The following is a 17,290-nucleotide window of genomic DNA, read 5'->3' as shown; positions in this document are numbered from 1 at the left end:
GCTCCCGCTGGCCCACGGCCCCTGCCTCACCCTCGGCAGCCGCGGTGCTGCTGCTACTCCGAGCCAGGCGTTGGTTTCGCTCCCACCAGAAATTTTCTTAATTACCAAAATCATCATAATTATTTTTCTTAAGTCAATAATAAAAAAAAGAGAAAATCTTCAAAGTAATCAGAAAAATGACACATTATGTGCAGAGGTACAAGATGAGGAGGACAGCAGATTTATCACTGGGAAAGAAACAAGACAGAAGACAATGGAGCAACATATTTAACTCACTGAAAGACAAAACTATCAACCTAGCCCTCCACCCAGCAGTTATCTTTCAAAAACAAAGGTGAAATAAAGACTTTGTTTCATACATGCAAAAGCTGAATGAATTCAGCAGCAGCAGACCTACAGTATTAGAAATGTTAAAGTAATTCCTTTGAGCAGAAGGAAAATCATGCAAAATGGAAATCTAGATTTACACAAAGGAATAAAAATCACCAGAAATGGTCCTACATAGGTAAGTATAAAGAATTTTTTTCATAGTATTTAAATCTCTTTAAAAGATAAGTGGCTGCTTAAAGCAAAAATAATATCAACATATTATGGTATTTATAACATACATAGAAGTAAAATATATCTCAACAATAGCACAAAGGTTTGGAAAGAAAAGATGGAAGTATACTGGTACTGTTGTGGAATAATAACACTTGAAGGAAGACTGTGATAAGTTTAAAGATATACTGTATACTGTGGTCTTGGCCAGTGTGGCTCTGTTGGTTGTGCCATGCACCAAAAGGTTGCCCGTTTGATTCATGGTCAGGGCACATACCTCCGTTGTGGCTCAATCCCGGGTGGAGGGAGTGCAAGGAGGCAGCCTATCAATGTTTCAATCTCACACAGATATTTCTCTCTCTCTCTCCCTCTCTCTCTAAAAAAAGTAACTAAAAATATTTTTTAAAATATATATACTGTGAACCCTAGGGCTACAACTAAAATAACAAACCAAAACGTTATAACAAGCCAATAAAGAAGGTAAAATGTAATTATTTAAAAAAATGTACGAATAAGTCAAAGGATGCAGAGAAAAAAAAGGGGAAAAACAAACAAAGAAAAAAATGGAAAAATAACAAACATAGTAGGGTAGATGAAAACCTAAATATAGCAACAATCACATGAAAATTAAATGGCCTAGGAAGGGGGTGAAAGAGACAAGGGACCCTTCTATACTACCTGGCACTACACATTTATTGAATGTTTATGTCATGAGGTTGAGCTCCATTCTTTGCTTCTCTCTTGATGGTAAACTTTTGGCTGTAGTTTTACTAAAATTTTTTTTATTCCTTTTAGATATTGGTAAAGAGAGAGTCTATGAACTTGACTGATCTAGCTCTGTATTAAGAATTGTCAATTTTTATATTTATTTTATTTTAAAAGTATCTTTCTATACTATCCTAAGTGATGTGCAATTTATTCCACGTTAGCTGCAAATCATTTCACAATAAATTAATTCCATGCTTTCCCATGGACGTGTCTCTAAAATTTTAATATTGTGCCCTAGCTGATTTGGCTCACTGGATAGAGCATCGGCCTGTGGACTGAAAGGGTCCCAGGTTCGATTCCAGTCAAGGGCATGTACCTTGGGTGTGGGCACATCCCCAGTGGGGGGTGTGCAGGAGGCAGCTGATCTGATAGATGCTTCTCTTTCATCGATGTTTCTAACTCTCTATCCCTCTCCCTTGCTCTCTGTAAAACATCAATAAAATATATTTTTTAAAAAATTTTAATATTGAGACCAGCGGCCAGAAGTAACCAATGCTAGCTTCAAGTTCATACTTCTTACATTGCTATTTCAATTTCATTGGTTATTAAATTAAATGAAAAATAAAGTGTAACCTTGAGTTCAGTACATTCATCCTCTTAGGGACTCTTACATTTAAAAAAAGAAAAAACACACAAAAGCCTACAAAGAAACGGCCCTGGCCCGTGTGGCTCAGTTGGTTGGATGTGCACCGTAAGATTGTAGTTCAATTCCCAGGCAGGGCACAGGCCCGGGTTTTGGGCTCAATCCCCAGCGGGGAGCGTGCAGGAGGTAGCCTATTGATATTCTGCTCTCACATCTATGTTTCTCTTTCTTTCTCCCTCTCCCTTTCTTTTTCTCTAAAAAGTTAATTGAAATATTAAAACACACACACACAGTATGTCTCCCTGAGCAACTGTGGCAACCTTACCTTCGAGTAGTAACCTAAGATTCTTTACAGGAACAATATTAAAGCAGAGCTAAAGAGCTGAGATTTCAAGTGTGAAGCACATAATTTTTTTAAAAATTGTGTTCAAAAATACTAACACCATTAAAATGAATATAATAAAGTAATGCATGTGGTCTTTCAAAAAATTATAATTTGTGCCTTGGCTGGCTTGCTCAGTGGTTAGAGCGTTGGCCCACACACCAACGGGTCTCAGGTTCAATTCCCGGTCAATCCCAGGCCCCTGGGTCAGGGCTTGTGCTGGAGGCAACCAATTGATGTGTCTCTCACATTGATGTTTCTCTCTTTCTCTCCCCCTTTCTCCCTTCCACTCTCTCTAAAAATCAATGGAAAGAATATCCTTGGGTAAGGATTAACAACAACAAATGTAATTTGTACCTTCTGATCATACATTTTGAAACATGCTACAATCATTCCTGGCCAATAAGAGCCCAGACATACTACCTGTTTCCATTCCTCATACCCTCCCAGCAGGTCATAGTCAAGCATTTCTGCACCAGGGCTGATAAAAATAATGAAAATATCTGAGACTGCCTGGCACATACAGCTCAGAGATTTTCTCATGACTTCCCTCACTGAGCACTCCTCTGACCATCCTAAATAACCAACCCCTCTTTCTATCTACCTGCCTATCTACATACACACACACACACACACACACACACACACACACACACACAATGTCTGTATCTCAGGTCCCTCCAATTACTACTCTGGTGTCCTTTATTACTATCTGAAATTTCTTGTATTTGAATTTTTTTACTCTCTGTGAATCTTATCTGTCTTGTTTGCTAACCTATCCCTAATCCCCAGCACTTGGCTCACGATGAGTATTCATTAAATATTTGATGATTAAATGTTTAAATCACATAGTTTCACACTTAACCAGAGATGAAGGCTACTTAGATTAGGATCTTCCTGTCAGTTGGAAAACTTCAGAATATACAGGTGTTTCCTTGCCCTGGAAGCCAAACAGAGCATAAGATTGTGCAAAACAGTTGGCTCAGCTGCCCTTGGGTTGATCCCAAACACGATGTTTCTTTCCAGGCCTGAAAATCGACGGACACTGTCAAATACAATGTGCTTGCCCATGATAGCTGATGCATTTTCTACTACTAACTGATCAGATTCCTCACTGGACTGAGATTCCTCACTGGACTGAGGCCTTTTTCTCTTCCTTATTGCTCTTTGAAGCTTAGATTTATATTTGTATACATCACTTGCTATGCTGCAAATCACAGCAATATCCTTGCAGGAATATCCAGCCTTCAAAAGTGAATGGCATTTTCCTGCTATATAATCCATCATTCGCTCTATATCCTTGTGCTCACTCATCTCTAAGTTGCCTGGAACACCTCGAGACCATTCAGCTTCACTGAATATATTCAGGGACTCGGAGGGGATGTTAGGTGGTGGATTTTCTCGGACTTCGCGCATTATTTCTTGTAGGTAGTTGGCTATTGGGTCTGCATTGCGGACCACTCTGACAAGCTCTTCTCTTGGGTACTGGTCTCCGAGCTTGGGGAGGCCACAGCAGTCTGTGTGACTGGTCTGAAAGTAGTCCAGAAAGATCCAGAGAATTCCAGGGCCATCTTTTCCTCTCTGAGCGATGGTTTTTGCCTTCTTATACCAGTCCCCATTTTCAGTGCGGAAATTCTGAGCTTCGTCGATGACGATGTGTTGAATCTTTTCAAAGTTTGAGTTTTTGTTCATGAAGGTTTTTCGGGTCACTGCCTGGCAGATGTTTTTGTGGCTGAAAATGTAAGAAACACAGTCAAGTTTCCCCGATCAACAAAAGGAAGTCAATTTTACTCTTAAACTCATCTCGACATAGTAAATACAATATGAATCTTAGCATGTAAACTCAAAGCCACACCAGCAGAACTTACTTAAGAAAAGAAAGTGGATATAGTCAGGCTACATACCTCACGAATTCTTGCAGGGGCTTGTTCTCACAGATGTAAAGAATGTCACCTGGTTGACAGTGAAACACATTCCTGATCTTTTCTATGATCTTAAAAGCCAAGACGGTCTTCCCTGTTCCAGGTAAGCCATGCACAAACAGCAATCTGGTCTTGCGAAGGTTCTTTGAAAGCACCTCATATTGCTTATCTGTGAGTAGATTCAAAACCTCACAGCCCACCTCTTCACTTAACAAAGATCTGAACCCACACAATACTATCACTAGGGACTGCAGCAGAACTTCCATGTCCTCTGTGGTCATCCGGCAATAGGACGGAGGGTAACTTGGCAATTCTGAACCATGAAGGGCCTTTGTTGTTTTATCAGGATTCAGCAGGAAGGCCTTGGGAATGATGCACAATTTTCCAGTGTAGCCACCTGTGTTCACCAGCTTCTGCTTTAAGGTTCGGGCGACTCTCATAGTATAGTCCTTCCAACAGCCATCGTCCTTTCTGAAGATGGTGTAGAGGACTGGGATTTTTTTCTGGGAAAGTAGAAGAACATCACAGATGACTTCCTGCTTCTCTTGCAAACCCACATCCACAGCCCAGCTTCGAGAAAAAATCAATATTCCTTGAGAGACACGGCGCATTTCCTTATTTATTAAGCTTCTGAGTCCTCCATTTTCCGAGAAGAGTTCCTTGTAGAGTTTTTGTGGAACATACAGCACGCTGTCTGATGATACTAGACAGGGAAAGAATTGGAATAAATTAGAGAATTCGCAGACAAGCTAGTCATCATCATTCTATGTAACAGATTCAATCCACACTTGGGTCTACCAAGTATTAGTACTAGGTTTGCATTAGTAACACAGGATAAAGCAATTCCAGTCCAACGGAACTGACAAACAATGGGCATAAACAGAGACAAACAATAATTGTCACACAAAGTAGTAAATTAATGGGAATGCATTATGTGAACACCAAGGAGGGGTGCAGCTTAGAAGAGAAGATGAAAGTCTTTCTGAAGAAGGTGACACCTGAGCTGCTTCTTACAGGATGATTGACAGTCAGCCAGTTGAAGGAAGGGAGAATAGAGAGATGGGCAAAAGGGGTACATGGAGGCAAGAAACAACAAGGCTCATTCAGGCAACTTCAAGCAGATCGTGTTGCTGACGTCTAGAGTGAAAAGCAAAAAGTGGAGACGGAGAGGAAGGCATTATAGTGCATTTTCATACCTGGCGGTGCTGACTATAGTTAACAATGCTGTATTATTATATACTTGAAAATTGCTAAGAGAGATCTTAGATATTTTCAACACACACACACACACACAAATGGTTAATTAATCTTATTGTGGTAATCATTTCACAATACATAGGTGTATGAAATCATTATGCTACACACCTTATACATCCTGTTATCAGTTATAACTCCACAAATCTGGGTGGGGGGAACCTGGCAAATGTTATATACTATGTTAACTTCACCTACATGGCACTCTGTGAAAGGCAAAACTATAGAAATGGAGAACAGATCAATGGCTGCTAGGAGTTAGGGGTTGGAGATTTTGACTACAAATGGGCAACATGAAGGAGCCTTTTTGTTGTTGTTAATCCTTACCTGAGGAGATTTTTTTCCATTGATTTTTTTTAGAAAGAGTGGAAGGGAGGGAGGGAGAGGAAGAGAGAGAAACATCGGTGTGAGAGAGACACATCAATTGGTTGCCTTTTGCATGCGCTCCAGTCAGGTCTGGGATCGCACCTGCAACCCAGGTACTTGCCCTTGACTGGAAATCAAAACCATAACCCTTCAGTGCACAAGCCCAACATTCTAACCACTGAGCACACTGGCCAGGGCAGGAGCCACTTTTTGGTGATTGAATTGTTCTGTATCTTGACTGTGGTGGGCACACAAATTATACATATTTAAAAACCCTTAATCTGTTTACAAAGAAAAGTCCATTTCACATTTGTAATTTAAAAAAATTAATTCTTTAAAGCGGTTTTTTTTTTAAAGTTTGGCTTTTCCTATATGCATATAAAACCTTTTGGGGTCAGGAGCCCAAATTTGGAATCTAACCAAAACTATGAATCCTCTTCTCAGAAACACACACACACACACACACACACACACACACACACACACACAATTTGATTTTTTAATTCTACATAAGGGGAGGAGACAAGGATGAATTCAGATTTCTGTGCTTGGCTGGGTGGAGGATGAATTCTCCAATTGATAGAGAAAATTTGAAAAGAATACTTAATACAGAATAATATGCGGAGTATAGAGAGGAAATAGAAGATTGTCAGAGTGGGAGATTGATTTTGGAAATGCTCAGCTTGGGATACCTGTTAAACATCAAGCTGTCTAGCAAGCAATTGGACACACCAGTAAAGTTTGTCTGGACTCAGAATTACTAGCGTTATTTTCTATACTAAAGGTACTTCCTACTACTACTTCCATTTAACATTATTCTGGAATTATTGGCCAATGAACTGAAATAAGTAAAAGAAATAGTGTACATAAATATAAAAAAAGTTAGTTCAAAATTACTTTTGCTTTTTAATTAATAAAAGTATTATGTAAAATGTTTGGAAATGGCATAATTTAAAACTATGAGCTTTCCTACATGCCAGCAATTCACAATCAGAAATTATTTTCATATAAAGATCTCATTCTAGGAATAAAATTTAACATATATGGTAACAATATGGATAAAACTTTGAAACTATTAAAAGACATGCCATATTTCACTAATTATAAATGTACTTTAATATCTTTTATTCTCAAAGAAAATTTTTTATTGATTTGAGAGAGAGGGGGGGGGGACTTGCTGTTCTACTTATTTATGCATTCATTGGTTGATTCTTGTATGTGGTTCGACCAGGGATTGAATCCACAATCTTGGCGTATCAGGACAATGCTCTAACTACTGAGCTACCTGGACTGGGCTTAATATCTCTTAAATTAAGATATATCCTATAGTTTAATGGACAAGACTTTATTTTTAGTGATAAATAAAATAATAATGCAATATTATTTTCTTAAATTTGATAAAATATGGTCAAAGAAAGCTGGAATAAATGTCCAAACATTCCATGATCAACTAAGAGAAAATGTACTGTTGTAAAAATGATAGTTCTTCCTAAATTAATTTATCAATTTTATGTAACTGCCATCAAAATAATATCATTTTATCCTTTTCTTTTTTGTGGAACAAAATGACACTAAGCTTCTTCTAGAAGAACAATGCCATGATAATATCATTTGGGGAAAGTGTATTCTGGTATGTTTTGAATTACAATTTGGCAATGTTCACCTAAGCTTGTAAGTTTAAAGACGTGATAGCAGGAGTGTTTTCAAAGTTCTATTTTTTTAAAATATATTTTCTGAGTTTCTCACAGAGAGGAAGGGAGAAGGATAGAGAGTTAGAAATATCGATGAGAGAGAAACATCGATCAGCCGCCTCCTGCACACTCCCCACTGGGGACGTGCCTACAACCAAGGACATGCCCTTGACCAGAATCGAACCTGGGACCCTTCAGTCCGCAGGCCGACGCTCTATCCACTGAGTCAAACCAGTTAGGGCAAAGTTCTATTTTTTGACCTTGGTGGTGGTTACATAGGTTTCACTGTTTAATTATTTATTAAATAATAAGGCTGTTCTATGTATTTTCTGTATATATAGTATATTTCACAATAAAAACAGCTAAAACTTAATAACATCAGTGTTGAGGAATACTATAAGATATTATCTTATACTAGAGCCCGGTGCACGAAATTTGTGCACGGGTAGGGTCCCTAGGCCTGGCTGGTGATCAGGGCTAATCAGGGCCTTCCTTCGTTCCATGCCACCCCATGGTGGTCAGCGCATGTCATAGCAAGCGATAGAACTCCCGGTCTCCCAGTCAAACTCCTGCGGGGACACTTTGCATATTACCTTTTATATATATAGACTAGAGGCCCAGTGCATGAAATTCGTGGTGGGGGGGCCGCTGGGGGTGTCCCTCAGCCCGACATGCACCCTCTCCAATCCGGGAGCCCTCAGGGTATGTCCTGCTGATGGCTTAGGCCCGCTCCCAGTGGTTCTCTGCTGTCTGCAGGGCCCGCTTGGCCGCTCCCAGGTCACCGCAGGTGACGGCCAAGTGGGCCCTGCTGTGCATGGTCTGTGGGCCAGCTTGGCCACTCCTCATCGCCACGGCGATGGCCAAGCAGGCCCTGCTCTCAGCAGCTGCCCCCAGGACTGGAGGACTCCAGTGGGGCTGAGAGGACTGGGCACCACCATCTTGTGGCTATGGGTGCCGCCATCTATGTGTCTGAGTGATGGTTAATTTGCATGGTACACTTTTATTAGATAGGCTAATAAAAGGATAATATACAAACTGACCCTAACTGCAGAACGACCAGGAACAACCGGTCACTATAATGTGCACTGACCACCAGGGGGCAGATGCTCAGCGCAGGAGCTGCCCCTGGTGGTCAGTGCGCTTCAACAGGGGGGGCTCCACTCGGCCAGAAGCCAGCTCATGGCTGGCCAGTGCAGCAGCGGTGGCGGTGGGAGCCTCTCCCGCCTCCAAGGCAGCGCTAAGGATGTCCAATTAACGGCTTAGGCTTGCTCCCTGTGGGGAGTGGGCCTTAGCCATTAGTTGGACATCCCCCGAGGGCTCCCAGGCTGCCAGAGGGATGTCTGACTGCCAACTTAGGCCCAATCCTCCAGGGAGTGGGCCTAAGCCAGCAGGTGGACTCCCCCAAGGGGTCCTAGATTGCGAGAGGGCACAGGCCAGGCTGAGGGACCCCCCCCCCCTCCCCCTAGTGCATGAATTTTTGTGCACTGGGCCTCTAGTATAATCAGTAAAAGAACTGGGTAAATCTGTAAGTTAACTCATGACAAGATGTACATGTACATTACTCAGATTTAGCCCTGTGCTTGCATACAGCTGTAGTGTATTCATTTTGCTACTGAATAATAATATTCCATTATGTGAATACAGTACAGTATATTTATACATATTGTGACAATAGATAATTTGGTTGTTTCCTATTTGGTGCTATTGCAAACAGTGAACTTATGAACACTATGAGATATTGGTAAATCTCCAATTATACGTATTTACTGATGTGTATGCACACATTTTTCTTTAGAAACTAGAAAGAATTGCTGAATGATAGAGTATGCAAATAACCAATTATACAAGGTAATATCAAATTTGCTTTCCAAAGGGTTTCGGTCAACTTAAATTCCAAGCAGCAATGTAAAAAAGATCCTGATTACCTACAACTTCTCCAATACCTGCTATGTGTTGAGCATCTCTTCATAACTGTATTGGGCATATGTGTCTTCTTTTCTGAGAAATTCATCTTTATAACTATTTCCCATTTTTCTATTGGCTTGTTTGTTCTTTTGAAAAATTATGTAAGTTCTTTCTATATTCTTGATACCAATTCTTTGTCAGCTACATGGATTGTAAATGTCTTTTAAGATTGTAGATAAATCTTTTCACTCTTTTGAGGAGCATAAGTTCTTAAATTTTTTTTTAAAAAAGGTTCTCCATGGGTGCTACACTGCATGGTTTTTTTTAAAATACATTTTATTGATTTTTTACAGAGAGGAAGGAAGAGGGATAGAGAGTTAGAAACATCGATGAGAGAGAAACATCGATCAGCTGCCTCCAGCACACTCCCTACTGGGGATGTGCCCACAACCAAGGTACATGCCCTTGACCGGAATCGAACCTGGGACCCTTGAGTCCGCAGGCTGACGCTCTATCCAGTGAGCCAAACCAGTTAGGGCATCTTAATTTTAATATAGCAAAATTTATCATTCTTTTTGTTTAAGTTTAATTCTTTTGTGTCTGGTTTAAGAAATTCTTTCTTATCTGAACAACACTAAATTGTTCATGTACATTTTCTAATAAGAGTTTGAAAGGTTTGTTTCTGACATTTATTTCCCTAAATCTTCTGGAATTGATTTTTTTCTATAGCATAAAACAAGAGTCCAATTCTATTTTTTTTCAATATGGATGCACAACCAACCTGTTCCAAAGCAACCACTGATAATGAATTACCTGGAAAGTGGCGTTTTTGCAGTTCTTCCAGACATTCCAAATTCTTATGAGTGCACACACTGCTGCTTTGGGGTGTGGTAGCTGACACACTCAGCTGAAGGACCATGTCAGAAAGTCTGGAAAGATCTTAGGAAACAAAAACCAAGGGTTTAATATGCAAAAAGGCTGAACTCCAACTTATAGAGTTGCGCTGTGTTGCTGAGCCTTTCACTTAGTCTTAGAACTCAAAGTCTTGGCCCACAGATACTTGATTTACATCAGAAGTCAGCTCAGAAAAACCTACTGATATCTTGGGGTGGCAAGGGGACTATTGAATATCACATATTGGCTCTCAAAAAGGAAAAGTAGAAAAGGAGAAGGACAGCCATGTCTTGGTCATCTTTTAATTGTCTTTAATCCTCACCCAAAGACATGCTTTTTATTGTTGGGAGAGGGGAGGGATAGAGGGAGGGAGAGAGAGAAAGAGAAGGAGAGAAAGAAACATTGATGTGAGAGTGAAGCATTGATCGTTGCCTCCCACAAGGGGATCAAACCCACAACTTGGGTATGTGCCCTGATGGGGATTCGAACTTGCAACCTTTCAGTGTACAACACGATGTTCCAACTAACTGAACCATAGGGGCCAGGGCAGTTTGGTCATCTTTTAGCTCAAAAATAGAAGTGGGGCAATAAGAAAGGCAGAACATTTAATCCAGGGAACCATCCATAACGGGAAGGAAGTGGCAATAAATTAAAGAGGACATGTGAAAAGGAATTTCCTGAATAATCAAATGTGAGTTTACGATCAGAAAGGAAAAGAAGAGACTTGAATGTGAACATAAGAAAGGAAATGAAGATAGAAATGACTAGGTCAAACAGCCCCCTGTACCACCGTCTATTGCAGGGGTCCTCAAACTTTTTAAACAGGGGCCAGTTCACTGTCCCTCAGACCGTTGGAGGGCCAGACTATAGTTTTAAAAAAAACAACTATGAACAAATTCCTATGCACACTGCACATAATCTTATTTTGAAGTAAAAAAACAAAACGGGAACAAATACAGTATTTGTATTTGCATGTGGCCCGCGGGCCGTAGTTTGAGGACCCCTGGTCTGGTGGGTCAACTAGCCCAGGGCATCTGTGCACTCAGGATATTTAAGATGGGCAGAGGGAAAGAAGGGCAGTGCCCACCAACTGCATCTATAGGAATTAATAAATCAGCTATCTGCAACTCAGAGAATACCTCTCTTTCCCACAATTTCAAAGCAATTCCTCCCTCTCCTCCCTCCCAACCCCCCACCTAACATGACAGTTATTGTGGATTCTGCTCCCTGACCTGGGTCGGCTTCTATCATCCGAGTTGCCCATTCCTTTGTGGCCAGCCGTACCACCCGGTTGTCCTTCACCTGCCAGGCACTAGGCTCTTTGGCAAACACTGCACAGCAGAATGGCTCTACCTTGACTGCATAGACATATCCATGGAGGGCCCGCTGATTTTTTACTTCAAGGAATTTGATGGCATATTTTATCTCACACCTCTGGGTACAGAAATGATGGACAGGTAGCTTCCTAATACAGGTACCAATGGAGTTCCTGATGGTGGTGAGATCTGTTTTCTTTTTTTCATATCCAACAACTTGACGGGTCTTTTCATTCACCCCAAAAAATATGTACCCTCCTTCGGTGTTTGCAAATGCAGACACACATCTGGAGAGATTCTTCTCAAAGTGTTGCAGTTCCTCTTCTGAGAACATTTTAAATTCAACATGAGTGGACTGAGTAAAACTGAGCTCTTCCAAGTACTGGAGGTCATCTCTAGCAAATAATGCATCAGCGGAGGCCTTTATGTCATCTTCGCTTTGTACACAATCCTGAATATTCTGTGGGCTTAAATTGGAAGCATGAGTATTGCTAAGAGGCCGAGTCTCCCCTTTGAGGAATGCCAGTGCTTCCTCAGACGTCATCTCCTTAGTAGATGTTTTATGTCTCTGGTACAAATTGGAGGACAAAGTAGCAAGCCGTACCCCAGAGGCCTTTGCATTCCACGATTTCACAAAAATGAAAAAGAGGTTTTGGTCTTCCTGTTGCATCTCATCTAAATAGCCATTGAACATTGAACGCCATTTCAATCCTACTCCATGGCTCCTATAATCGTAGTCTTCATTCGCAATCTCAATCTTGATCACTCCTCCACCAGAATTCAGCAGAGCACATATTGCATGCAGGATGCTTAGATACTGTTCTTTCTGCAGGTGAGGGTCCATTTCATTCCTTTGCTTCTCCCCAAGGATGACTTTTCCTACATTTAAAACACACTCAGCAAAGTTTGTTTCCAAATCAGTCTTGGGATTCATCTTCTCAGCACTTTTCCTATTCTTACCCTGAAATGTTCTCCTAAAAAACAGGAAGATAGAACCATTAGAACAGGATACAAATAGGGGCAGTAGGGAATTGACAGTTTAAGGGCACTCTTCTAAAGTGGATTATGTAATTTATTTCCACTGAGCTTGAGGCCAGACTCATACATGAAGGGTATACAACAGGTCGAGGAACTAAGTCTGCTGGGAGCCCATGGCCACCACAGAATTGATCAAGCGGCTACTTTTGTGCTATGATTTTAGTAACTGTTTCTGCCAAGTTCTCTAAATGACAACATCTCTCAAGGCACCTGCAGAAAGCAGGAAGCGTTGTAAAAATACACATAGATAAGAGCTGCAATGCAACTGAAAAGATTTCATGGTCAAAATATGTCTTCGATATTTATTGTTATTCTTGGTACTTGGTCACCGGTTCGATTCCCAGTCAGGGCACATGCCCAGGCTGTGGGTTCAATTCCCAGTAGGGAGTGTGCAGGCAGCTGATCGATGTTGATGTTTCTCTCTCATCATCAATGTTTCTATCTCTCTCTCCCTCTTCCTTCCTCTATCTCTCTAAAATCAATAAAAACATATTTTTTAAAAAGGATAATGAGACATCGCTTCACATCTACTTGGGTAGTAGTAATCTATACTAATAAAAGGGTAATATGCTAATTGGACCGGGAGACCTTCCAGGAGACCTTCTGGACGTCCTTCTGGACAAAGCCATGCTGGTGGGGTCAAGGCAGAGGCAGTTAGGGGTGATCAGGCCAGGAGGGGAGAACAGTTGGGGGTGATCAGGCTTGTGGGGCGGGGCAGTTGGGGGCAAGCAGGCTGGCGATGGGGGCAGTTGGGGGTGAGCGAGCTGGCAGGCAGAGTGGTTAAGGGCAATCAGGCAGGCAGGCAGGTGAGCTGTTAGGAGCCAGTGGTCCCAGAATGCAAGAGAGCAATCAGACATCCCCTGAGGGGTCCCAGATTGGAGAGGATAAAGGCCAGGCTGAGACACCCTCCACCCCCTGCATGAATTTCATGCACCGGGCCACTAGTAATAATAATAGTAGTAGTAAAAAAACAAAAACAAGTGTTGGTGAGGATGTAGAATAAATATGTCAAACTCGCAGCCGGCGGGCCACATGCTGGCTGCAAGTTTGACATGCTTGATGTACAGAAATTGGAATCCACATACATTGCTGGTAGGAATACAAAACATTGCAGCCATTGTGGGATATAGTTTGAAAGTTGTTCAAAAAGCTAAACATAGAATTCCCATATGATCCAGCAATTCCACTCCTAAGTATATCCTACACAGAATTGAAAACGGGCAATCAAATGAATCCTTGAAACTCAAATAAGTCATGAATGTTCATAGCAGCACTGTTCACAATAGCCAAAAGGTGGAAACAACTCAAATGTCTATCAACAGACGCGTGGATAAACAAACTGGGCTCTATTCACACAATAGAATATCCTTCAGCCACAAAAAGGAATAAAGTATTGATACTTGCTTCAACATGGATGAATACTATACCAAGTGAAAGAGCCTGACACAAAAGGTCACTTTATGGACTGTATGTTTATGTCCCACAGAACTCATATGTTGAAACCTCCCTAACCTCCACTGGGATGGTATTAGGATGTGGGGCTTGTAGGGAGTAATTAGGTCATGAGAGTGGAGCCCTTGTGATGGGAGTAGTACCCTTATAAAGAAGAGACACCAGAGAGCTTATTTCTCTCTCTGCTCTCTTCACCATAGGAGGATACAAGAAGAAGGCAGCTGTCTGCAAACCAGGAAGAGAGCTCTCACCAGACACAGGATCTGCTGGCACCTTGATCTTGGACTTCCCAGCCTCCACAGCTGTGATAAATAAATGTGTGTTGTTTAAGCCGCTCTATTTATGATACTTTTATTACAGTAACCCAAACTAAGACAGTCACATATAATTCCTTTGATGAGAAATACTCAAAATCGATAAAATCATTGAATCAGAAAGAAGATTGGTGGTTGCCAGAGGCTAGGGGAAATGAGGAATAGGGAGGAACTGCTTCATGGGATTTTATTTGGGAGTGATGAAAATGTTTTGAAGCTTGACAGGAGTGGTGGTTGCATATCATGGTGAATGTACTAAATGCTGCTGACTTGTTCACTTTAAAATGGTTAATTTAATGTTATACAAATTTCACCTGAATTTTTAAAATTTAATGCAAAAATGAAGGTGAAATAATTCATTAGCAGTAGAACTGCAATACAAAAAACATAAAATAAAGTCTTTAGGCAGGAGGAAAATGGTACCAGTCGGAAAACGCATATGCACAAAGCAGTGGAGAACATTGGAAATGATAACTACATGAATAAATTATATATTTATTGGTAAATTTATATATATATATATATAAATTACTACAATTCAATATCAAAAAACAACAACAAACAACCCAATTAAAAAATGGGCAGAGGGCAATTGTCCAAAGAGAGCATATAGATGGTCAATGGACATATAAAAAGATTATATAATAAATATATACTTTTTAAACATATCTCTTTTAAAATTAGAGTACTGACATTAACTGATTTTAAGCCTTTTTATACAATTACAGTAACCAAGATATTATAGAATTGGTATAAAGATGAAAAATACATCCATGGGATAAAATTAGGCATCAAATATATAAACAACAAAGGTGCAAAGTGGAGAAAATATAATTGTTTCAACAAGTAGGACTAGAACAATTGGATATCCATCTACAAAAGGAATGAACTTCAATTCATATTTTGCACCACTTACAAAAGTACTCAAAGATGTCTTAGACCAAAATGCAAAACCTAAAACCCTGTGGAAATAAATGAAGACTGCCCAAAGGAGACCATGCAGAGTCTATTAATTCATTGCTCACTGTGTTTAGGAAAAGAGCCACCATCACTTGCGGTGGCAGAGGAATGGGAAAGCTTTACGGTATAGTTAAAAAAGGGAAGGCTCAGGAATGCTCTGTCTTTGCTTGTTGGCTTTTGTGTGTGTGTTTTAAAATAACTCTTTATTGTTGAAGAATTTTTTCCCCCATTGACCCCCTGCAGCCCACCCCTGCCCCACCTCCCGCCCCTTTGTCTGTGTCCATGGGCCACGTATATATGCATATAAAGTCCTTGGTTAATTACCTTCCACTCACCCACCCTCCCCCACCTTCCCTCTGAGATTCTGATCTCTGTTCCACGCTTCCATGTTTCTGGATCCACTCTGTTCATCAGTTTCTTTTGTTACTTAGATTTTATCAAATTTATTGGGAGACATCTTATATAATAAAAGCCCAGTGACCAAAATGGTGGAATGACCAGAGACCAGAACTACCACAGCCCCTTGCCCTGGCTGGCCCTGCCCCCCAGGGAGCGGTTAGGGGCGATCAGGCAGGTAGGCAAGCAGTTAGGAGTGATCAGGCAGGCAGGTGAGCAGTTTCCCCTGCCTTTCCTCGAGATTCCAAATTCTGTTCCATGCTTCCTTCCATGTGCTCTGTTTTGAGGTTGTTGTTCTAGGGAAGCTGAATGTGGACTCAGTAAACGCAGGGCATCTTATGTGACTGGTTTGGAAGCCTATTTCTTTCTTTCTTTGGTTGGTTCTAAATTAGGGAAGCGGGCAGTTACTGACCAAGTCCTGGCCACTTTGAGCCAGTTGCCACAGGGGTTGTGGTTTGGCTTCCAGCTAATTTGTTACAGAGGTTGTGGGTCAGAGTTCTGTGTTTACTTATCTGGCCAGTGTCCCTTTGTATATTCAGTCTCTCAACCTCAAAACTTAGGAGGAAAACACAGGAGAAAATATGTTTACCTTGGGTTCAGCAAACATTTCTTAGAGGTGACATGAAATGCACAATAAAAAACTTAATATATTGGACTTTGAGAAAGTCTCCTTACTGAAAGACACTGTTAAGGAAATGAAAATACAAGCCCCTGACTGGAAGAAATATTTGCAAATGATGTATGTGATAAAGAACTTGTAGCTTTCTAATTTCTACATAGAACTCTTGAAAGGCAATAATCCTATCTAATAATAGACAAACATGGTAATTAACCGTAACTTCACTACCTTTCCCATGGGCTAATCAGGGCGATATGCAAATTAACTGTCAACAAAGATGGCGGTTAATTTGCATACATAGGCACAATGATGGGAGGCCATAGGGGAAGGATGGTGATTGGAAACACAGGCAGCAGGCAAGAGCCAGGAGGCACTGCCCCTGGCCCTGGATCGGAGAACCGGCCGCCTTTGCCCACCCCCCTGCCGGTGATTGGAGAAGCCAGAGGGGGGCAGGGAAGAGGCGGGCACCCACCTCTTCCCTGGCCGCTCCTGCCAGGGATGAGCAACCGGAGATCCCACAGCAGGAAAGGGCGGCCTGCAGCCAGCCCCTGTGTGTGCCTGCCCCTGGGTCACCGCGGCGATCCCAGAGCAGGAAAGGGCGGCCTGCAGCCAGCCCCCGTGTGCACCTGCCTGACCATGAAATCACCGATGCAATCCCACAGCAGGATAGGGCGGCCAGCAGCCAGCCCCCCTGTGCGCCTGTCCCTGGGTCGCCCTGGCGATCCCACAGTAGGAAAGGGCGCCCCACCCTGGCCACAGCTCAAGGGAGAGTACAACATGCAGTGGAGGCCAGGAGCCTGAGAGATCAACAGAGAGGGGCGCCTGCTCCAAGCCTCCAGGGTGTGGCTGGGGGCAGGCCCCCAGCAGACACACACACACACACACACACA

General features: G+C 41.7%; 1 protein-coding gene across 4 annotated transcripts in view; it reads right to left on the bottom strand.

The window, feature by feature from the left end:
- Positions 1 to 2,554: 2,554 nt before the first annotated feature.
- SLFN5 (schlafen family member 5) overlaps positions 2,555 to 17,290 on the bottom strand; it is a 19,509-nt gene continuing 4,773 nt past the window's right edge. For 3 of the 4 annotated variants that reach the window (XM_014534752.1, XM_014534754.1, XM_014534753.1), the window contains exons 2-5: positions 11,538 to 12,595; positions 10,225 to 10,350; positions 4,178 to 4,898; positions 2,555 to 4,005 (exon numbers count right to left, since the gene is read on the bottom strand). In XM_014534752.1, coding sequence (XP_014390238.1) covers positions 3,174 to 4,005; positions 4,178 to 4,898; positions 10,225 to 10,350; positions 11,538 to 12,555 — 2,697 coding nt within the window. In that variant the 5' untranslated portion in view covers positions 12,556 to 12,595 and the 3' untranslated portion in view covers positions 2,555 to 3,173. Of the gene's footprint in view, positions 4,006 to 4,177; positions 4,899 to 10,224; positions 10,351 to 11,537; positions 12,596 to 14,362; positions 14,390 to 17,290 lie in introns of those variants that run through there. The other variant, XM_014534755.1, reaches the window with a different exon arrangement.

This window comes from Myotis brandtii, unplaced genomic scaffold (genome assembly GCF_000412655.1).
Source record: "Myotis brandtii unplaced genomic scaffold, ASM41265v1 scaffold1327, whole genome shotgun sequence".
NCBI lineage: Eukaryota > Metazoa > Chordata > Mammalia > Chiroptera > Vespertilionidae > Myotis > Myotis brandtii.
The sequence above is the reverse complement of the archived record's forward strand: the minus strand, read 5'-3'. Positions and strand labels throughout refer to the sequence as shown.